The following is a 23728-nucleotide window of genomic DNA, read 5'->3' on the forward strand; positions in this document are numbered from 1 at the left end:
GGAGCTGTGCTGAACAATCAAGGGTGGCAGAAGAGATGCTGGCTGGCTGAAGTCTGGATGGTGATGCAGTTTCTATGGTATTTGTTAGGAGTCTTGAGCTTGGAGTCTCGCTGCAGAAGAAGTCCCCCTACTCTTAGGCCAGCGTGCTGTGAAGGAGCCAAGTCACATGGGAAGACTATGTGTCCACGCTTTTTTGGCATTTCCATTCTGAGTCACCCCAGACACACTGCAGACACAAGTGAACATATGTCTGCACCACTCCAGCCCTCAGATATTCAGTTCCGTCTTAGAATTCATGTTTTCCCAGCTGAGTCTCAGACCCTGCTGAACGGAGGTCAGCCAGACATCAGACTTGCAGAATCCATGTGCCATCTAAGAAGCCTTTTATTTTGGCATCACTGGGCATTGGATCTAGGGCCTCATGCATGCGAGGTAAGCACTCTGCCACGGAGCTATGTCTCCATCTAAAATGACTGTTTTAAGTCTTAATATTTGAGATCACTCATTTACAGTTAATAACTGCAGGAGGAACATCTTTAAAGATACAGGTAAATAGATGAATAAATGAACAAGATATAGTGAAAAGGGGGAAAAGGAACACTGGGGGTGAAGGGACAAGGGGACACGGAAATGGGGGAGAGGAGTGGAGGGTCAACTCCAACGAAGCCTATGTGGAAATGCCATAAGGAAACAAGTTACTCTGCATGTTGATTAAAAATAAATTCCACATAAAGAAAGGAATTAGGTAACGATTCAAGCTGCAACAATGGTTAATTTTGAAACAGTTCTATGTTAAGCTAAAGAAGTATGTCACAAAGGACTGCATCTGAGTCAATGAAAGAGGCATCTTCTGAGGCCAAGACACCAAACAGAAGTGGTGGTGGCCTGGGCTGATGGGCCTGGGAAGTGCTCTCTAATGCGTGGTGGGACTTGGCTCTCTTTGGAAGATGAGAAAGATCTTCTAAAATGGGCTGTGTGATGTTCACCCAATTCTGAATATGCTAAAAAGCAGTGCATTGTGTTTTAAAGAAATAAACGGCATGCTCTAATCTGGTCTGAGCCAGGCAAAGACGGGTGTATCTCTGGGGCTCACTGGTCAGCCAACCTGTCTTTACTGGGTGAGTTCCAAGCCAATGAAAGACCCTGTCTCAGAAATCAGAGTGGATGGCATCAAGGCACGATATTCCAGATTGACCTCTGGTATCACAACACCCTCCACCATCCCATATTAACATATTCCTGAACACACACACAAGACTTCAGGAGATATCTCTGGGTCTGTACAGGATAAATAATAAATAAGTGGAAAGAAGAGACCAATTCTACCCTGCAGAAGAATTCTGAGTGTATTATATTTATGCTCAAAGGATATTGTAACCCCCAACTGCTGATGAGAGCGGCGTGTCTGGGCCTCACAGCTCAAGGATTGGGTTCAGCACCCACATTGCCAGGCCCTATTGCCACAATGCTTGCAGTGAACGCCTATGTGGTACAGAGGACAGCCGTAGACAAAGCCCAGTGAAGCATGATCTATGGTGTACCTGGCTAGAAGCTAGGCATGGCGGGATGAATCTAAAATCTGGGACAGGAGGACCTGGAGGTCCAGGCCAACCGGGGCTATAAAATGAGACCTTTTCACAGCAACAACAATAACAAAAGTCTATCCAAGTTCCCTGAAAATGGCCACAATCATGAAAAATAATAGATGAGAAACTACCATAGCCTAGACAGACAGCTCAGGACATCTGAGGGCTGTCACCTGGAATCAGAATGGAGCCCCAAGGCAGAAAAAAAGTACATAAATCTGAATAAAGAATAACATTTCAGTCTACAAAATGATAGTTGTGGAAATTATTTATAAAAGATCCTGAGGACCATAGTCCAGGCATATTGTCTTAGTTCAGGCTGTCATAATTAAATACCACACCCTGGCAAACTTACCCAACTCAGTCTGCTAGAAGCTGGAAGTTTGACATCAGCCTATGAGCATCTGAGAAAAGCTAATTTTGGGTTTCCCAATGGTCACTTTCTAGCTGTGTACTCATGTTCCAGAAACAGGCGAGCTTTGGTCTGCTTCTTGTATGTGTGTGTGCATGCACGTGCATGTATGTGTGTGCATGCATATGTATGTATGTTTATGCATGCATGTGTGTTTGATCGCCCATATCCATGTGTGCAGAGGCCAGGGGAGGATCTTAGATGTCCTGCTCACTCTGTGACTCTCTGCATGACTCTCTTGAGATCAGAGTCACCATGGGCCTGAAGCTTCCCTGACAGCCAGCAATCCCCAGTGGTCCTTTTCCCACCACCTCCAGTGCTAAGATTATGTCCATTCCTGTGCTTTTGACATGGGTCCTGGGGATCCACAGTCAGGTCCTCACGTTTATGTTGCTGGCACTGCTACCCACTGAGTCACTTCCCTGGCCTCAGCCCTTTTTGCCTATAAGGGCACTAGTTCCCATCGTTTGGGCTCAGCTCTGAAGACCTCATCTAGCCCCAGTCAACACTTAGAGACTCACCCTGAATACCATCACACTGGAGCACAGGCTTCAACACATGAACTTTGGGGAACTATAAACATTTCAACCCAAGACACGTGCATACCTGAATAAATGGGAAAATGCATTTGATTCCTTCAAAGATAGTGCCACTAGAAGCCCTATGATTCTGAAGACTCTTCAGGATAGTGGTTCTCAACTTGTTGGTCGAGACCCCTTTGGGGATCGAGTGACCAGTGACCCCTTCACAGGGGTTGGCGTATCAGATATTTGCATTGCAGACATTTGCATACCAGTAGCAAAATTAGTTATAAAGTAGCGATGAAATAATTTTATGGTTGGGGGTCACCACAACATGAGGAACTGTATTAAAGGGTCCTAGAATTGGGAAGGTTGAGAACTTCTGCTTTAGGAGATTAAAACTCTTTATTGAAATAGATACTAAGAAGCTGTAGGGTGGTGAGATAGCTCCGTCGATGAGGTATCTGCCTATCCATTTTCTGCCCTCAGCACTGCATGCGTCCTAGTTTCCTTCCTAGTCTGTGCTTGTTTGTGTTTGAATCAGTCTCACTCTGTTCCAGACTGAGCAGGAAATGGTTGTAATTGAGGTCCAGACTGACTCCTGCCTCTGTCACCCACGTGCTAACTTTGTAGGTGTCAACCACCATACCTGGCACAGGCTATTGTTACAGACAAAGAAACTGAAATGTGGAAATGTTAAGAAAGCTGATGATAGTTCCTCAGTCATAGGATTTAGCATTCCACTTCCTTGTAGCTCCTCGTCTCCGGGACTACACCTGATAATGGTGGACCACTTCCGCTTCTCGCTCCTTTATCCGTTCTTCCTGTCTTCTGTTGTTCTGTATCATATGTTAATCATTAAGCCTTTCTTCCATATCGTTAATCTTTCCTTTGTCTCCGTCATCCCTAACTGAACACGCTTTTTGCTCCTTAAAATATCCATGACACTTATCCGTCATTTCTAAAACTCCCGCATCGCTCTTTTCAAATCTGCCTGTATCTTTATGGTGACTTCTTCTCCTTTCATAGTCTCAGATCTTCCTCTTGTTCTTCAACAACCAGTTATTTAGTTTTCTGCCTTCTTTCTGACCATTGTATTATCAGAAATTCTTGGTGTCTAAGGCACTCTGTGTTGTTTTGTTTTGTTTTGTTTTTCTGCTGGGGAGTTTCTGGGCGGGTTGTCTAATTTTGGATTATTAGCAGAGGTCATCTGTGATCATGATGAGTTGTTATTTGATGATTTGTTCCCCTCTAAAAAAAAAGATTGTGTTGGAGACACCCAAGCCTGAGACCACTTTTTTAAAATGTGTCATTTGAGATATTCCTAAAAGATAGAGGTGGCAAGAAGAGACAGTTAAAATGCATAGAACAACTCTCTAGCTCTGTATTTCTCAGAAGAATTTCCGTCACACGCAGAGCACAGAGAGATACACGCAAGTGTCCATGTTGTCACAACCGTGCCCAATGGTCTCTTCAATCTGAAGACCCTTCCACACTGGTCTGACACACTCCTTCCATAAATTCTATCTTACTTTCCTCTTTCTCCTGCTGAAACAGTGTTGAATTGCTTAGCCAAGGATTCTACAGGCTTTTTTTTTCCTGTGATGCTTTGCTCTTGGGGTGATTTCAGGTTTTTTTGGGGATGAGGGGGGGGGGTTATTGCTTTTGTTTTAGAGGTTGGTTGGCTTGATTGTGACTGGTCCAGAGCTGTCAATTTCTAGGGCCCATTCCTTGAGAATGTTCAGATTATCCAGAAAACACACTTCCTTTTTATTTTTTTCCAGTTCAGCACTGGCGGAGATAGAATGAGGGGAAGTGGGGGTATGTGTTTGGAGGCACAAGTCCTAGTGAGGAGCTGAGGCAAAGACCCGATGACCTTCCAGAGACATCCAGCTTCTGCTGCACCTAGGAACACAAACCCGTCTGGTTCAGCAACTCTGGGAAAGAGCACCCAATCTCTTCTAGGCCAGAGAAGTGTGGGAAAGCAGGAAACATTCCTCTAACCACCAGGAATATCAGATGGTCTAAGAACCCAGACCCTCCACACATATACGTTCAAGTCTTTCCGGGGCTTTGCCCCCACCCCCTTCTCCCTCCACTTCCTTCGCCTCTGACTGGGGCTGCTGTCACAAACTGTCACATGCCAGGTGGTTTGAACTCCCTGTCTCACAATTTTATAGACAGGTACCAAATCAGGTACTGCCCGGGGTTTGTTCCTCCTGAGAGCTGAAGGAAAATTGGTTCTCTGCTGATGGATTAGCTTTGGGCAGCCCCAGGGTGAACGGCTTGTGTTTTCTCATTCACTTCCTGATACAAATGCCTATCTCTGTATCCCAATGCACTCCTTTTATGAGGGGGGACACATTTGTCGTGAATTAATTCCACCCTAATGACCCCACTTTAACTCCTTTGTCTCCGTGTCTTAGTCAGGATTGCTGTTGCTGTGAAGAAACACCACCACCAGAGCAACCCCGCTTACACTTCCATATCACAACTATTCATCATTGAAGGAAGTCAGGACAGGAACTCAAACAGGACAGGAACCTGGAGACAGGAGCTGATGCAGAGGTGATGGAGGAGTATTGCCTACTGGTTTGCTCTTCATTGCTTGCTCCGCTTGCTTTCTTATGGGACCCAGGACCAACCAGCCTAGGGATAGCATCACCCACAATGGGCTGTGCACCACCCCCCATCAATCCATCATTAAGAAAATGCCCTACATGCTCACCTACAGTCTGATCTTAGAGAGGCATTTTCTCGGTTGAAGTTTCCTCCACTCTGAAGACTCTAATTTGTGTAATGTTGACATAAAACTAGCCAGAACACTCCATAAGGACCCTATCTCTAAAGAATGTTAGATTCTGCCCTTGTCTGTAGAGGTTCTACGTCTGCTCGCTACTCTTCTCTCTGCTTTGCCTTTTCTCCTATCTCCTTTGCTTTTTTGAGCCATTATATTTGTATCCCTACTAGGCCATTTGTAGTGAGGATTCCTAGAACCAGTGGAAGTAAGGCTCGTGCGTGCGTTCAGCTCCCATGAGCAGTCAGCACGCATCCAGATGCATCAGGGCTCCTGATGCCCCTCCACAGAGATGTCATGGCTGCTGGCTTCAGCATCTCCTCCACACAGCATGGACCGCCGTGATACTAAATCACTCTACTTGTAAACACCTTCTGTCCTTCACCTAAAATGCCATGCAACCCAGTGAGGCAGGGCACCACACTGAGAGCCTGTGTCCTCTCTGCCCAGCTTACCAATGATTTTTCCTTTGTCTCTGTTCAGCTTTCCTCTGCTTGCCCAACAAGTGCCTATACCAAGAAATTACAAGCGAACTGTCACTTTAAAAGGAAAAGAAAAGAGAGCCGCCTAGTGACCTTCCTTGGGAACTCGTTGCTAAGCTGGTGTTTTTGTCCTGAGACTTGGCTGCAGCTTCCCAGGGAGCAACCTCACTTACCCCCAGCACACCCCTTCGCTCATTCCTGAAAGATTCCCTGGCTTGACCGAGAGGTCTCTCTTCACATCCCTCCAATTCCAGAAAGTGGAATCTGCAAACTGCGTTTCGTAGAGTGGATTAAGGTAAATCAGTTTCTAACGGAACCCGAGCCACAGTCCCAGTATCCTGCTTTCACCTCCATGCAGTTCCGGCTTGGAGACCAGCCCCTGCCTGGGTGCTATGGGAGCGGATTGAATGCACTGGAACTTTAGGGACTGTCCTTTCGCTTGTAGTTTTGCTTTCTAAATGGAAAGTAGGGGCGCTGTGGGAACAGCTTTGATTTCTGCAGCAGTCTGGTGTCTGGCTTGCAGCGGAAATGCCAGCCAATTCACGGAGGAGTAGAGCCGTCCTCTCTGGCCAGTGTGCTGCTAAACACTGGCTGCATGTTGCTTTCAGGCCTTTGGTTTAGCCTGTTTCAGAGGCATGGGTGGGGAGTACTCGATGCCGCAAACTTCACTTTTCTTAGTATTGGAGCAAGGGCTGAACCACAGGGCTGAGGACTGCCAAGCTCCAAGAAAAATCTACAGGCTGTCGGTTAAACTGATTGCTTTCTTCTTTACAAAGAGGTGTGATGAGAAACTAATAAAATCGAATGGGGAATACATGTCTGCTATTGCATTTTCTATAAATGTTTCTGCAAATAAGTGTAGTGCCAGTATGATACATAGAGAGAGGGGTGGATAAAAGAGATATGTGTGTGTGTATAGATAGATAGATATAGATATATACATAGATGGAATTAGATAGATATTTGACCTAGAGTTCATTTACAGAGCCATTCATTTGAGTTTTCATTGAGCATCAATAATGCAGTGGAGGATGAATTCAACTTTACCTTATGCCAACATGACTTAGACCAGGTTCAATGCTGGGAGTTGGCTGGGGAAGCAGATGCATGGACAGATCATGAGAGCCCAGTGAGCTAGTGCCAAAGGAGTTTTGTAAAACCATCTAGAGCTTGATGAACACCAGGACTGAGTCCAGAGAGGAACTTCCCGCACTCTCAGTCCGCTGCTCTGCCGAAGAGCACAGCCTGTGTACCGACCTGCCCGCTGCAGGGAACGGTGTCGTAACCCTCTGATTAAGTGACTGCACACAGCTATGTCACTAACCTGTACTTGAGAAGCCAGCTGTGGCTAGAATAATTTGTTGTTATGTAATTAATCATAAAAGAAGGCGTATGACAGCTCCTGAGATTTCCCAGCTTTGAATGGGAGGGCAGGAAAAGTCTCTTGTCATTGAAGAGAGAAAGTGAGCATGGGTAAGAGGGGCCAGAGGTTCCAGACACACTTTAAATAGACACACACAAAGGAAGGAAGGAAGGAAGGAAGGAAGGAAGGAAGGGAGGGAGGGAGGGAGGGAGGAAGGAAGGAAGGAAGGAAGGAAGGAAGGAAGAAAATTCAGCCTGGGCCTAGAGGAAGGAGAAATGAGATCTGGATGTGGCTGCTGCCACAGCTTGAAAACAAAACTTAAAGAGAATAAGGGGAGTGGGGCAGCAATACCCTAAGGTTTTCCTTACGATTCTTCTCTGTCCCCAAGCTCTTTTCTCCCCTCTTTATCCCTTCCTCCCACTTTCCCTCCCAATCATGAGCTCTTCTTATGACCATCCTGGTTAAAAAAACAAACACAAAAACTAAAGCATTGGTTCTCAACCTGTGGGCCATGCCACCCTTTGAAGGTCAAACAGGGGTCACCAAAGACCATTGGAAAACACAGATATTTACATTATGATTCTTAACTAACTAAATTACAGTTAGGAAGTAGCAACGAAAACAATCTTACGGTCAGGGGTCACAACAACATGAGGAACTGTATTAAAGGGTCACAGCATTAGGAAGGCTGAGAACCACTGCTTTAAAGAGACATTTGTGCCTTTCCCTTCAGCTGTCAGAGATGAACACAGTGGACTCTAAGAAGTGGATTGCCTCAGTGTCTCACAGTGGGAGAAGGAAAAGGCCGGGGTTCTGGTACCATTTGGAGGGAGAACTTCTCTCCAAGAAGTTCTGACGGTTTGTCAGCCACCTCTCAGAAGAGAGTGGGGACAGAGACAATGACGGGGCAGTGATGGGCAGGACCACACCTTGACCAGGACTGCTTAGCTATGTGTTGCTCCTGGTACCCTCTATTCAAACCTAAATTTCATATCAGGACCCCAGAAGGCAGACTTGCTTCACGTCCTAATGTCACTATATTGAAAAAATTTTCTTCTCTGATTTTTTTTCATTATCTGTCTCTTTATTTGGCTTACTGGGGGTAGGGGATGGTGGCCAAGCCTATCTTATTAGGGTTGCCAAGGCTCAGGTTCTGACCCTAACTCTGGCAACATTCTTAATAATAAACCATAAAACCTACCAACACAGAGAGCTTGGTCTGTGACAGGCACTGGATTACAGTCTTCTTAGTATGGAGCCCGTAATAGCCTTGAGATAGGAGGTATGGCTGGGACTTCACAGAATTGACAGTGTTGTGCCAAGAAGGCACAGCTGGCGAGAAGGAGAAACTACTCTGAACTTAGCTTTTGGGTTTTGGGGTTTTTTTCTTTTTTTCTTTTTTTAACAAAGCCCTCACTATTTAAAACCATAATTTCTTTGTAATAATTAATGCACCATCCTTGGGACAGCTTTGATTGAGAGATGTCTATTTCTCTGCATCCTTCCGGGTCATTACAGAGTCCTGGATATGATTCTCGGTGACTTTAGAGACAGACAGTCGATGGTCAGATAACAGTATGAGTACTTTTCTTTAAAAACGTGTTGTTTTCCGTACTGTGTAAGATAGATTATTGGCCTAGTGATGCCTACACCGTTCCTCGCTGCTGTAGTATTTGTGGCTTTGCACTGTAAACATTTCCACAATAAGGAGCTAGTATACAACAGTGATGGGACCTTGTTTAGCAAGACTTAGGTCAAAGAGGGTGGTGCCTGGGACTGGAGAACTTGGACCCACCAAGTGCCCAGGTCATACTCTAAATTGGAAAACTGTGACTTGGAGCACATGGCATAACCTTTCAAATACTCGGTTCCTAGAATCTGCATTGGCATGTGCCCTACTGAGAGCCGTTCCCTGGGAATGCGCAGGATGCAGGCGTAGAAAGACTGCAAAGCTCTGCTTCTGCAAACGAGGCCTCTTATTTTGATATTGTCATGGATTGTATTAACAAGTGGCCAAGGCAAATGCTGATGACAGGGGCTTATTAAAGCTGAGTCGTGTTTATTCATCTTTTCTGAGCAGCAGTGTTCATAAGAAAGATAAATTTGGGTGACATTCGATTTCCTTCAAAACTCATTCGAAGGTAATGATCGGGAAAGAACGGGGAGAGAGAAAACAAGTCCGTTGCATTTCTCATTTGCTACTTCTACTTTTTTCTTCTGTGAGTGACTTTTTTCTTAATTTTTGGAGAGTTCATTTTCCAATTACTAAAACACTTCACATATTCTTTATTTCCAGTTCCTAAGGACCAGCAGTGTCCATCAGAGGTGTACTGTCTGTCCGCACTCCTTGTAAGTTTCCTGCCCCCTCCAGTACTCCCCGCCCCTTTATCACTGGGCTACTTTTTTTTTTCTTTTTTTTTTTTTAATCTTTTCCCCTCTGTTAGAACTTTCTGAGTGGTCTGTGTGGAAGACAACTGACATGCAGATCATTTGTTTTTCATGAATATGCTAATTTCCTGGGCGGGTCAGCAAAACCTTGGACACCTGGCCTGAGCTGCTTAACTGGCCCAGGGCAGCTAAGATTTGTCTCCCATGGGATCAAGAAAGGCTTAAGATTTGTCAGTCCTGTGCCTAATATTTCTCCTCATCGTCTCTCATTTAATCGTCACAGCATCCTAAGAAAGCTCTGAAGGACTCCAGAATGTGCCCATGAGAATGGACTCTTAGACAAATACACATGCACTGAGTGGGTGCGCAGAGGCTCTGGGGATAAACAACACACAAAGCGCAGTTCCTGCTCTCCTGGAACTCTAACAGCGATGGGCAGACCCTGAGGTACAGTTCCCAAAGCAGACTGGCCATAATCATCTGTACTAGTACTGGGATTAAACGTGTGTGCCACCTTTGCCTGGCCTCGATGGCTAACTCGTGACTCGCTCCACACTCTGATTCTCAGGCGAGCTTTAATTGTTACAGCACAAACAAAATATCACCACAGTTGGGGACTCGGGTGAGTTCTGGTGTCCTAAGGAGAGGTGGCCTGGATGTGAGAGGATAGGAGAATCCTGGCTATTAGGGGTTGTGAAATAGGCTCATTCTCCTTTTGTGTTTGTTCTTTTGGGGTCTTAGATATTTATTCGGTGCCCCTCATTTTGGAAGTGACTCTTCTCACCTGGTCCATTCGGACTTAAAAACCAATGTAACTTTGGAAAGATGCTCCCAGACACAAAGAATTGTTGTAAAATATTAGTTTAAGATGTGTTACATCCTTTTATGCTGTGGAATATTTGTTTAATTTAATATTTGCAAAGACATGTTTTATTTTTTCATGTTGCATTTGTTTAACTCTGTTAAGCTGTTACTTTGCATGCCTAAAACACCTGATTGGCCTAATAAAGAACTGAACAACCAATAGCTGGGCAGGAGAGGGATAGGTGGGGCTAGGATGGAGAGAGAATAGATAGAAGGAGAGAAATCTGGGCTCAAAGAGCAAGGATCAAGAAAAGAAGAAAGAGAGGAAGACTACAGGGTCCAGCCACCCAGCCATGCAGCCAGCCATGGAGTAAGAAGGAAAGAAAGAGATATAGAATAAAGATAAAAAGCCCAGAGGCAAAACATAGTTAGAGAGAAATGGGATATTTAAGTTAGAAAAACTGGCTGAAACAAGTTAAAGTCAGGCATTCACAAATTAGGATCTGTAAATGTATCTGGAAGCTGGGTGGTGGCTTACCAAAGAGTAAAACAAACAAACAAGAAAACTACACAGAACAGTAACTCCCCAGTTTTTTTTAAGTATCTCTTGATCTAGTCAAGTTGACATAAAAATAATATCAGGTATGCTATATCATAGGAGGGTGAAAACAGCCAAGGGTGGCCACAGGGGTTCTGTTTTGGTAGAATGGGAAGACTGTAGCACAGACTCATAGGCACAGGCCAACAGCTTCAATCAGGGTCAAGGGAGGTAACCCTGACACCATCACAGACTGGATTCTAGCATTCTGAGGATGCGTCTAGACTCAGAGTGTCGATGTGGGAAAGATCCATGTGCATGTGGTATTCCAGGCCAAGAGTTAAGATAAGACAGCCAGGGGAGTGAGAACAGGCTGAGCCAAACACTCCAGCATGCGATGCTGGGGAGATGAGAAACCAGCCAAGGTGCCTGAGAAGGAGCAGCTGGTGAGTGGCATGAACGCTGGGAAGGAACCTGTTCCAGAGGCCGGGTGAAGAAAGTGCTTTGACAACACATCTGTACATGAAGAAGAGAACTGGCCATCCAACAAACAGACCCCAGCAAGAGTAGGCACAGGGTGTATTAGACACCCAGAAAAATAAAGATTAAGAAAGGGGGAGCGTTTCTGGTGTGTTCTTAGAAAGACTGAAAAATGGAGCAACAGCTACAAGAGAAGTGAAATGGTGAGAAGACATTTCTGTGTAAGGAAAAAGTCAGGTTATTTTGAACCCTGGCAGGAATGAACCTACAGAGCAGGAAGAAATGGCTGTCTAGGCAGCAGGGTTGGGGTGGTAGATTACAAGATCATAGTCCTGGGGACGCACACAGTGGGACTCACAGATCGCCAGGAGCTGGGCTAGGGGAAGGCAGAGACCACAGCACAGTAGCAAGCAGAAGAGGAAGCAGAGGAGTGCTGGGACCAGTGGGAGTTGCAGAAAGTGAGAGGATTCAGCGCCCCCTCTGGTCTCACCTCTCTGCTCCTTGAAACAAGAAGGCGATTAAAAATTGAGAGAAGAGAAGAAACTCAGAGATGGTCCTTTGATGCCGACTTCCAGCCAGGTTCGTCTGCCCACTAGGGTGTACAGCGGTAGAGGGCTAGCATGCCTCCTTCTCTTCCATCCCCATTCCTGGGGCTTGCCATGCTTGTTGTGTAAGCTTCAGTCTGCCTGCTTCAACAAGAGACAGGGATGATCTCACGATGCCTGATCTCTTCCTTGTTTGTTCTCAGAAACCATCAGAGCCAAGATGAATCCCCAGGAAGAAAAAGTAAAAATAATTTCAGAGGTAAGTCCCGGCCTCGCTCCCCTTGGTGCCCTTTTGTGGGTAAGGAAGTTCAGTCTGGCAACAAGTATTTATTGAATGTGTTAAAGGCGATGCTTCAGACAAACGCAGTTTAGATGGATGAGATCGTTCTGAGAACCTGAAGACCTGTGGGGAGCTGTGCTCTGCACAGTTGCTGGATTCATGAATGGCCACTAGAGTTCTAGAACATTCAGGCAGAGATGGCACTTCCAGCTGCCTGCCGGGTTCCAGAGCCTTCATCAGAAGTGAGGTCCCAGAAAAGCTGGCTTGTCTGCAACTCAGGGTTGCCTTGTTGGAACATGTCTGTCTAATCGTTTGCTGGCCTGTGACTAACTAGGAATGGCCGTGGGCTCGGATTCTCCAAGACAGAACTATCTGTTAGAAACACACACTCCCAGCTTGATTTCAGTTCATTTGAATACCAAATTATCACTTTTTTTTACATCCACCAAGTACAGAGGCATGCTTGGGCCAAAGTTAGTTTAACTTAACATATGCCAGAACGAGCACTCCAAGCGTTCTTTATCGGCCTTTGTTGGGGAAAGAGACAGATGATGAAGGCTACATAGCCCTGCATAGCCTGGGTCTCACCTCTACCTGAATGTTCTGGAAATTTTGTCACCACTTCAGGAATCCATCACACAGCAGTTATCACTGTCCGCTCCTGGGCACAGCTCATAGAACACTATTCTAATAAACTTAACCGTTTCTGATCATTGTAAGTTATGAATAAAAGCCTGTCCCTACAGTCTTGTCTTTTCTGGCTCCCTGTGTATAAAAACTCAGACCAGGCAAGGGAAGCCGCTTACAGTGGAGACCACAGCCCATTTAGCAGAGGCCAGAGTGTCTCTCCAAACCCTAACACCTCCTTGAATTAGGGATCATGGGGTTGAGAATACAGAACACAAAGCCTGCAGGTACTTTTTGGTTTATATTTATTTTCTGTGCATTGCACGCATGTCAGTGTGAGGGTGTCGGAACCCCTGGAACTGGAGTTCCAGGCAGGTGCAAGCACAGTGTGGATGCTGGGAACTAAACCTGTAAGAACCAGGTCCCCTGGAAGAGCAGCCGGTATTCTTAACCACCGGGCCATCTCTCCAGGCCCCTGATGGCACCCTTAATACAACCATACAGATGAACCTGAAGCAAGTTGTCACATGCTTGTGAGCTCACCCCTCTCTGTTGTTCATTCATCCAGCAGTGAGGAAAGCCGTGACTGTGGGCTTGCATTTGAGCCTCACATAACTCTTACTGGACCCCGTCCAGTAGTAGAAAACAAATGACCTAAACTCCTCAATGGTGTGTTCAAGTCCAAGAAAACTAGGAATTGGACTTCGAGCCACGCCTGCCCACCTGGACATTGTCATCCTCTCTGGGAATCTCTGAGCTAAGAGCGGTCCTTCACCAGCAGGTCTAAGGAGAGGGGTGAGGATGGAGCCTCTGCTCAGAACTCCAGGTAGACAGAGCTCATACGAAACCAAAAGCCCAAGCCAAGCCCATTCTCTGGCTGGGATTTCTTGGCTCCCTCCTCTGGAACTGACCTCTGTGTCTGCCCTGACCCCAATAGCCAAGGAGGAAGGGGATGAATAGGGACGTGGGTCAGCCATCTGCCTCAGGAAGGGGATGAATAGGGACGTGGGTCAGCCATCTGTCTCAGGTCTCTATGAAGCTTTACACCATTAACATTCAAGCTCTGTGTTCCAATTGTGCCTCAGTGGATTCAGCAAGGCAGCAAGAGCCTTGATGTTTCTGTTGTCTATTCGTTTGTTATTGAGATTACCTCACTTTGTAATTAAGGCTGGCCTTCTGCTTCCTACACAGCCCAGGCTATCCTGGTCTTCCCACCTCAGCTACCAAGGGCAGGGATGGCAGAAGCTTACTACACATTCAGCCGTCTTGCAGTTTCTCATTCACTCAGAAGGGCTGATGCATAGCAGGGAATGTTAAAGTCTGAGCACCTCAGAGATTTTAGCTCTGACCTCTTAGGAAAAAAAAAAAAGCAATGGCCCCACTTTTCCCTCCCCAAATTCCCTGCTAGTTGAAACTCCTGCTAATTCAAACTACAGTCCTTTCTTGAATCTCAGCCTGGGGAGCAGCAAATGAAACCTCAAAGGCGAATCCACTGCCTGTCCCCGCCTCTCCATCTGTCTTGGAAGTTCCCCTTGGTGGTCGCCTCTCTTAGAATGAGATTGGGGACCACACTGTGTGTATACACTGTAGCCCCAGGGCCTGGTATACAGTAAGTGCTCAATAGATGTTCAAAGCATGAATGAACACTCATAGCAATAACAATGTAGCTTTAGCACCATCGCGTGGACAATGTCTCAGTTAGTGTGGAAGTCCCCCAGAGCCTGCCTGTATTGAGAAAAAGTGATGGTGGGTGACCCCTTAAATGTTGCTAACTGTCCCTTTGCTCATCCCCATGGTAGTGGGAGCTGGAGGATAGAGTTTCAGGGAGAAACTACCTGAGGAGTCTCTTCTCTCTTTGTGTTTTGACAAAGGAGTTCACCGGCGATGATGTGGACACAGAGGTGGGAAGACGGAAGAAGAATTCAAAGGTCCAAAGACAACAGAGGAAAAAAAAGGTAAGAAATGAATGAGAAACTGCATCCGTCTATGTAGAATATTATTGATACGTATCACTGGTGGGCAGTCTGCCTGCCCCTCTGGGAAGCCACACAGATCCCCCTGTGATTCTTGTGAGACAGTCGTAGGAAAAAGAAACCAGCCAAGGAATTGGCCCATGGAATGTCTGTGGAGTATTTTCTTGTCTAATAATTGATGTAGAACAGTCTAGCCCACTGTGGACAGTGTCATCCCTCGGTAGGTAAGTCTGGGCTTTATGAAAAGGGTAGGTGAGCATGACCCTGGCAGCAATCCGGTAGGCAGTGTCCCTCCGTGGCCTCTGCTTCGGTTCCTGGCTTGGGGTTTCTGCACTGACTTCCTGCCTGACTTCCCTCAGAGATGATCTGTCACCTGGAAGTGTAGGAGGGAAATAAACTCTTTCTCCTTCAAGGTGTTCTTGGTCGCAGCAATAGAAACTAGAAATCCACCACAGAAAAACCGTTCCTCCCGCGGGCTCCAGCTCTTGACTCACTCCTGGAAACTGAGGCAGGGATGTAGGTGGGTGGTCTAATGTGTGAGATCCTGGTGTGGGGCGTATATAGAGAGATGATGCTCCAAATAAGGCTGTACCCTTACTAAGAACTTTTGTCTGTTTGTTTTTGTTGTTGTTGTTTCTTTGTTCCGTTTTTGTATAGAGACAGGATAACACAGAGGGAAGGAAGGAAGGAAGGAAGGAAGGAAGGAAGGAAGGAAGGAAGGAAAGTAGCTGATATGAGTCCTGCCATTAACGGTCATAGACTGTGGCGGGCAGCAGATGGCAGTGCAGGATCACAAATCTTAAGAGACTCCCTTTTTCTTCTACCCCAAGTCCCAAATTCACAGTTAACTCCTGTCTCCCCAGCCTGCAGCCATTTCTCCCCCACCTCTCCGCAGGAGTTTCCCGCGTCCTTCGCTGGAAGCATCCCTGCAAGGTAATTCAGTTTCCTTATTAAGGAACTGCCGTCCTGAAGAAGAAAGGCAAGAAAGGGGCTGTTGTAGACCGGGACTTGCCTGAAGCCTGGGAGGGAGGGAAAGGGAGCGCCATTTTGAGCTAACAGTCACATGATGAGACTGCCAGGAGAGGGAGAGTAGACCTGGGAGGAGGAGAGGGGACTGGGAGAGTCAGAAAGGAACCTTCCTGCCAGTTCCTCGGAACTCTGCGCATTTCCACTAGGGAAAGCGGAGAAGACAAAAGCTCCGTCTGCCTTTCCTGCAGGCTGAATCCAGCCATAGGGGAAGGTGTAGGGGGCTGAGAAAAGCTGCCAGAGCACAGCTGCCCACTCTAGGAGACTAGGGACACCAAGACCTAGGAACACTCACAGCCGCATCGAGTCCTGAAGCTTTTAGCTGAGATTCAGCCTGTTTGTTGCTCCGCAGCCCGGGGCAGGGGACCCTGCGGGGTCAGATAAAAAGTACTTTAGAGCCACTTGGTGAGCAGAGAGTGACCAAAGATAAAGCTGCCTGGCATCTTTGGACCAAACAGGAGAAAGCCACAGGCAACGTCATAACTCTCAGTGGCTGAGTTTTGTAAGCCAACTTTGAAGGCATCCTGTGATTGTTTAATCTGCTCTAGAGCCTTGATCCCTGCTATGGTTTTATTCAGAAGACCCCATCCTTTTGAGTGCTCTATTTCCATTTGAATCTCCGTGCTGCAATTCCCCATGCATAGCTTACAGAGGGAGCCCAGCGCTGCAATCCTCACTGCATAACAACGCTTTTACAGAGAAAGGAGGTATATGCTTGCCTAGGGCTCATAGCCAGGCTGAGTTGACTGTGGGCTTTAGTCTTCCTGGCACAGAAGCATCCTTACCAGTTCTGCTTCCTCAAGACTTGAGGAAAACACCACAAGATATTCTCAGGAGCACCCAGTGTGGAAACAGTATCAGCCCAGATTAGCCAGAGCCACTTGGATGGTCCTTTCCTGTCTATATGGGGTTGGAGATGAAGTGTTCTGTTGCGATTCCCTACATAGATGTAAGCCTTTCTTCCCAGCAAATGTGGCAATCATTGTCTTATTTTCGGGTACCATGAGACTATGGTGAGAAGCCCCCTAGTAACCGCTCAGACTGGTAACAGAGACCTGAACAACGGTGAACAGCTTGGAAAGTGTTAAGGCCCGGCCCTTCTGCGGTGACCCCACCGCATTTTAAGAAAGGGACTGAGCAAATGAAGCACAGGCATCTCAGACACCTCTCACCTCTTCACAGCCACCTGCCACTACCCCTGAGGAAATGGTGTCAGACAAATTCCAAGGCGGTGGCCAACCAGAGATGATGGAGGAAGAACCTGAAACCAACCTCCTGAGCTTGACAGCCCGGCGGGGGCCTCGGAGTGAGTATCTTGCTTGCTTTCAACTGGTGGTTATTAACTACCAATCACAGACTCAGCATTGAGCAATATGGGGCTTCATTGGGGGTCTTATTATTACATATGACCAGGGGTAAGGCTCCCCGTATAGGACAAAACAACAGCAATGTAGTCATTCTCAGAGACTGAGTTTTGGAAGCCCCTCTTTTGGGGGAGCTCCAACTGTTTTGCTGTAACTCTGTGGCTCAGTTTCTAGGGTGGCATCAGACTAGAAGACAGGTAGTTAGGGAGCTCCACTATAACCAGGAAAAGCAGATAGCAGTAACCGAAGTAGAACTAGTAGAGATAATCAGATATTTTAGAATTTAAAGAAGGGTGACCCAGAGACACACGTGTGTATGAAGCAGAACAAGAGTCAGTTAGACTGCAGAACAGGGGCAGTTTCTGAGGCTATTAACCCCTCACAACACTCATGCTCAGTCCCTGCAAACTCACCTTCTACTTCTGAGAACCATGGCAAGGAGGCCGGGGAGGTGGCTTAGTGAGAAAAGCCCTTGGCCGTGCAAGTGCGAAGACTCAAGTTCAAATCCCCAGGACCCATGTAAAAGGCATGCATGGCTGCACATTATCTGTAATTCCAATACTCCTAGGTAACACCTCCTATGGGAGGTGGAGACGGGAGGATCCCTGAAAGCTCACTGCCCAGCTAACCTGGCACACACACATGTGCTCACAACAACGAGACCTGTTTCAAACAAGGTAGAAGGGGGGGAATGGACACCTGGGGTTTGTAACGGGTTCACTGAGGTGAACGCATACCTGCACTCAAGACACATGGATGTGCACATACATACGTAAACGTGATTTTTTTTTTTAAAAAGAGCCTTGGCTAGTCTTTGGACTTCACGGCATTTGCTCCTGTCCGTGCAGTGAGTGTCATTCATTGTGAGCCCAGAGTGGGGAAAACCACTGCCCTTCCTTCACGACCAGCAAAGTGGATCCGACAGGAAATGTGCTTCGTTCTTCCAGTTACACAGTCCTTACACTCTTGTTCTGTGGTAGCGCTGGGAGGTAGAGTCACCGTTAGACATTAGAGGCCTGTGGAAGCAGCTGACCTAAGTCCAACCCTAAGAAAGGTGTGGCTCCAACAACAAGGAAGCAACATGCAATTAGGGCTGCTAGGAATCCCAGAAAAGCAGACTAAGATTCACACACACACACACACACACACACACACACACACACACATAGCTGTTCTTTTTCTTACATGCCTTTGTCAACTTGGGCCTCCCTAACTAAATATCATAGATTGTGTGGCCTGAAAATTCAGAAGTATATTCTTCTCACTGAATGCAACACAAGGGCTTCCAGTTAGAGCAGACTTCATGGCTTTGACTCAGCAACTGGGAAAATGGGGCTGCCATCTTCAGAGGAGAGGGACAGCAGGAAGGACGTGTGTGAGGAGCTGGTAACCAGGAATAAAGATGCAGAGTGTGAGACGCTTCTTGAGTACCCAGGTGGACATGGGTTTATGGATGTAGGAGGCTGGTGGAGAGAAGGGCTGGGACTGGAGAGGCCTTCCTTGACCTCCCATCTAGAGCAGTCCTTTCTCCCCTCCACAACACATACAGTCCTGTCAGCGGAGCTTTTTCTTTCAGTACACACCTCACCCGCTGAACACACTCTTGAGAGCTGCTGGGCAAAGACCGCTCTGCTAAGGCAGAGCCTCCCTCTCGGCAGGCTGTGTTCACTCTGGTGACCGTGTCCTCCTTCAGGGCACAGAACATTTTAAAGCTTGATGTGGCTCCACATATTGTTTTCTTGTTGACGCCTGTATTTTTAGTGTTATTATCCAAGAATTCACAGCACAATTCAATGCCATAATCCTCATTGAGTTCATTTTTGTTTATTAGGTAGGGATATGATTTCATCTCTTATTTATTAGTAAATTAAATTGTTTACATGGCTGGGGGAGCATGTTATGCCTTGGTGAGCATGTGGAGATCCAAGGACAACCTGTATGAACCAGTTCTCTCCCTTCGCTCTGGATCCCAGGGTGAGACCTCAGGTTGTCAGGCTTGGTGGCAGGTGCCTTAACTGCTGAACCATCAGCTCCCAGGACCACTTTTTCATCTTTGGATGTAAGTTTTCCTAACTCCATTTGGTGAATACAGTGCTTTCCTACAGAAGGATCTTGGCACATCTGTTGAGGATCATCTGACCATACAGTGAAGGATTTATTTCTGGGCTCTCCATTCTGTTCCATGGGTTTAGATTTCTGTCTTCATGCTGCTACCATGAAGTTTTGACTTTAACTTTGGAATGAGTTTTGGAATTAGAAAATGGGAGGCCTTGAAGATTGTTCACTTTCAAAGCTGTGTTAGCCGTTCCCAGTCCTCTGACGTTCTTTAAGTACTTTAGGGTAGACATTTCTATTTTTGCAAAACAAAATCATTGTGCTTTTCATAAGAATTATACAGATCTATAGACTGTCTGGGTAGTATTGACATTTTAATGACAGTGAGCCTTTAAATCCCCAAACACACCGTCCTTCCATTTATTTTTCTCACCTTTAATTTCTTTCAGCAGAATTTCAGTTTTGGGTGTGTGAGTCCTTTCCTTTCTTCATTGACTTCCTCCTAAGTGTATTATTTAGTTTTTGATGGTATTCTAAGTAGAATTGTTTTCTTAATTTCATTTTGAATTATTTGTTGTTGGTATATACAAATGCCATTGACTTTTTGTGTTGGTTTTACATTCTGAAACTTTCGCTGAATTCGTGTGTGACTCTAACGTCTTTTGTGGAATCATTAGAATTTTTTTATCATGCAATTGCTTAATAAAGGTAATTTGACTGTAACATCCCAATCTGGGTGATTTTTTAATTTCTTTTTCTTGCCTTGTTTCTCTGCATATGAGCCCCAGGACTATGTTGAAATAGCAAAAACTACTTTTCTTTGGTCCTGACCATAGAGAAAAAAACCTTTGGCTTCAGCAGTGAGGCTTTTATATGTCTCTTATTTTGTTGAGATTGTTTCTCAATATATGACGCTTTTACTCTGGACAGACGGAACAATGGGTGTGTAGAGAAACAGGTTCATCAGATACATCTGAAAATGTTAAGAACCTCAGATCACATTCTGAGCTAGGCAGTGGTGTAGGAGGCGCCATGCTAGGGTCTTGATGTATGCTGTATTATTTAATTTTCTTAGTAGTCCTACCCTCGGGTACTGTTAGTAGATTAGGAAGCAAAGTCTAGGGAGGGTTAACAGTGACAAGTGGACAAGTGACGAAGCAGGTTCCTGCTCTCATATGCTGACCTGTGTTCTTACTTACTGCGAGCTGCATCGCTGTGGATCCACAGACTTAACCTTGGATTATAGACTTAATTATATTTAGACTTAATAATTCAATCCAGTACTACAAACCTAGCAGCAGTTCCTGTGAGCCCACAGGGAACTCCTAAAATGGGGCAAAGAACAAGTTAGTGTCTTCTTCATGAGACTGTAAGCCCAGCTCTTCCTGATCTTTTTCCGTAAAGAATGACAGAGTCCTCTCCTTACTTCCCAAAACAGTGCATTTCCTATTGGAATCTTGTTGTTGTTGATTCTGCTCTATATTCAGGCCTTGTTCTGGTGAGGTGTGCATGCTCACTTACTGCTCGGAGCAGATGGTAGTCCACATCCTCCTACTGAGTCTGTCCACTTAGATGGAAATGTGTGATTCTTACCCTGACTCTCTACTTCCCAAACCTCACACTGGTCTGGGCTATATATACATCAGCACTCTTCGTCACAGGGCCTCAGCTCGACTGTGATCCCCCATCACTCTATAACATGCACACAGGTCTCCAACATTCAGAGACCGAGAGACCCACACCTATGACCACATGGCCTCTCATGCCCATGCCTATGCAGTGCAACTCTTGACTTCCTACTTTCTCATCTAAGATACATATGGTCCTGACAATTTCACAGATTACACACCAGTTGCAAATCAAATAAGTGTCCGGTTTCAAAGCATGCACTTCCCTCATGAGTCCACCTTGCCCCGTGTCTTAGCAGAGTAACAATTAGTTACTTTCTCACTAATTAGTCCTTTCTCACTAATATCTGTTTTTTGTTTTCCATTCATTCATGCTAGCCTCTCCGATTAAAGTATCACTTCAGGGCCAATTTCTCAGTATTAGTAGAAAAGAAAATACAGTGAAATTTGAGTAAATGACATAGATGATTTATTTTAGACATGCATTTTCAAAGTCTTCAAGACCCGGTGAGACACACACAGGAAGCAGATTTTCTAAGGTTAGACTCAGGAGAATTGCCTGAAGGAGTGAGACTGGGTTACTGTGGAGCATCTAAGGAGAGAGGAAGACACTAACCAAAGGACTCACACAGCTTGGCTTCAGTGCCCGAGAAATCTATGCTTCTCCGATTTCGTCCCTTCTCTTTTAATCGTTAGCAATTGCTGATCTTTAAGAATGGTATGTTGTTGTGGTGGTTTTTAACTTATGCTGGGAAAGACATTTAGAGGATTTTCAGATTTCCTAATTCTGCCTGGTGCATATCACCTCCCTAGCTAGAATGTGAGCAATGTGATGGAAAGACTCTCGGTGGATGCTTTTGCATCTGGTTAATGGTAATGACCCATTAGTCAAGAGAGAGTGTAGTTTAAACACACGCTGCTTGGACTTGCTTAGGTTCTGGCTGTGACTTACTGTATCTAAAAGTTCCCAGACCTTGCTGTTGAGAACCACTGGTTGCATCCTAGATACCGATTTCTATGTTCTTCTCTACTTTTTTCTTCTTAGTCTCCTCTCTCTCTCTCTCTCCCTCCCCCTCTCTCTCTCCCTCTCTCTCTCTCTCTCCCTCCCTCCCTCCTTCCCTCTCTCTTTCCCTCCTTCCCTCCCACTGACCCTCTCTTCTTAAGATATCACTAGGACATCCTAGCTGGTGCAGCTAGGTGAAGCTCTCCAGGTGCAGCTTCTAAAAACACTACTGACCTGGATTCTGCTCTCTCCACCTGCTTCAAGACTTCTACAGAAAGCAGAGTCGAGACTCCCTAGGAGAACATTAAAGGCTCCCCATTACTTCACCCCCTAAATCCTGCAAACTTAACTGCTCCAGGTTCCTATCCCAATGAACTCAACATTCTATGCATCAAGTATCATCTTATTTCCTGTATTTTTCTCAGGATGGTGTTGGGTATCAAAGAACAGAACTGGGACCAAATCGCAAGCATTCTGTTGTGGACTGAAAAATAAAAAACAGATGTTTGTGAGAAAATGACGGGAAGCCTGTCATTTGTGACGCATGACCTCATTGTCTTCATCAACAATGACACCCAGGGATGGTAACACCTGATCTTGGAGTTATGATCTGGTGATAATCCAGCAAGGATGCTGTGGATAATCACATGCTAATTCACTATACCCAACACACAATAGCTGTATACTTGTTCAAGTGGTTCCCCTCTGTATTCAGTAATATCTGTGATATGTACATTGTCTCAGTGACAGCCCTTGGCAGTCCAAGGGCTATAGCTAGGCCTTTAGCAAAGGTTGCTCTAGTTGAAGAGAGGATTAACCCCTGGGACAACCTCGCATCAGCCACCCATTCACCCAAGAAGCAACTTGTTGGAGTTCAGCGCTGGCTGAGTTGGCAACTGTCTGTGTGCCTTCAACATTCAGGGGCCACTCATTCTGGGCTTGGTCAACCAATGTGACAGTCCCTAGCAGGGCCAAATTCTCCATGTCAATCTCCAAGAAGCCAAGGCATATACTTCCACCGTCAAAGCGGCTTCAGCACTGAGGTCTGTTTGCTTGTGCAGCCCTCTATGAGCAAAATTACATCCCTTTTTATAGTCAATTCACCCCTGAGAAGAAAATGTTTAAAAGTATTATTTATTTATTTATTTATTTATTTATTTTTAAGGCTTACCTCCCATCCCTTCGGCATCCAGAACAGGCTTTGCAGAATTTTCCATGAGGGAACGTATGAGGGAGAAGCTTCAGGCCGCAAGGGTAAGAGAGACAGTGAATGTCCCCTTCAGGACTGACTGCTACTTCCGGGGGTTTGTCTTGCTTGCATTGTATGCTTCAAACTGTGTGGAGCTGAGAGCGATTCAATCTGTCCTTCAGGCCCTAAATGTTACTATACTTCGCATTGGCACACATGAGAATTACAGCGGAAAATGGCTGTCCCTGTTCTAAGCCATTGTCCTGGCTCTGATTCCTACAGTGGGACAGCATGTGGCCGCTTTACTGACTCTTCTTTATTCCGGGGGCAGCTGAGGTTCTCTGATAATTTGTTATATATAATACTTTCCTGTTTGGGTCTTCAGTCCAAGGCGGAAAGCGCATTGCTGCGGGATGCCCCCACCCCTAGGCCCCGGCGCCTGCGCAGTTCCAGCGAGAGAGAAACCGAGACTGAATTTGGCACAGAGGTGAGACGTGGATTCTTTCTACTTTGACATGAGGTTCCTGTACTGTCTGACCCTACTTTCCCCTTTTTCACAATGGGACAAAACTACAACTGAGTTCTTGGTATTGTTTATGGACTGAGTTAACATGCATTAACAGTGTTTTCTATCAGTAACAGACACACAGTAGGTCCTCTCAGGTGG

General features: G+C 45.9%; 1 protein-coding gene across 5 annotated transcripts in view; it reads left to right on the forward strand.

The window, feature by feature from the left end:
• The first annotated feature begins 6007 nt into the window (after positions 1 to 6007).
• Positions 6008 to 23728, forward strand: part of Cc2d2a (coiled-coil and C2 domain containing 2A) — a 74778-nt gene continuing 57057 nt past the window's right edge. For 3 of the 5 annotated variants that reach the window (XM_041636412.1, XM_041636415.1, XM_041636416.1), the window contains exons 1-6: positions 6008 to 6093; positions 12120 to 12175; positions 14695 to 14778; positions 17005 to 17128; positions 23038 to 23126; positions 23447 to 23548. In XM_041636412.1, the coding sequence (XP_041492346.1) occupies positions 12137 to 12175; positions 14695 to 14778; positions 17005 to 17128; positions 23038 to 23126; positions 23447 to 23548 (438 nt within the window). In that variant the 5' untranslated portion in view covers positions 6008 to 6093; positions 12120 to 12136. Of the gene's footprint in view, positions 6094 to 9470; positions 9511 to 9927; positions 9997 to 12119; positions 12176 to 14694; positions 14779 to 17004; positions 17129 to 23037; positions 23127 to 23446; positions 23549 to 23728 lie in introns of those variants that run through there. The other 2 variants (XM_041636413.1, XM_041636414.1) reach the window with 2 other exon arrangements.

The sequence above is a fragment of the Microtus oregoni genome, unplaced genomic scaffold, assembly GCF_018167655.1.
Source record: "Microtus oregoni isolate MIOR12 unplaced genomic scaffold, Mior012 000049F_ref0000343, whole genome shotgun sequence".
Lineage (NCBI taxonomy): Eukaryota > Metazoa > Chordata > Mammalia > Rodentia > Cricetidae > Microtus > Microtus oregoni.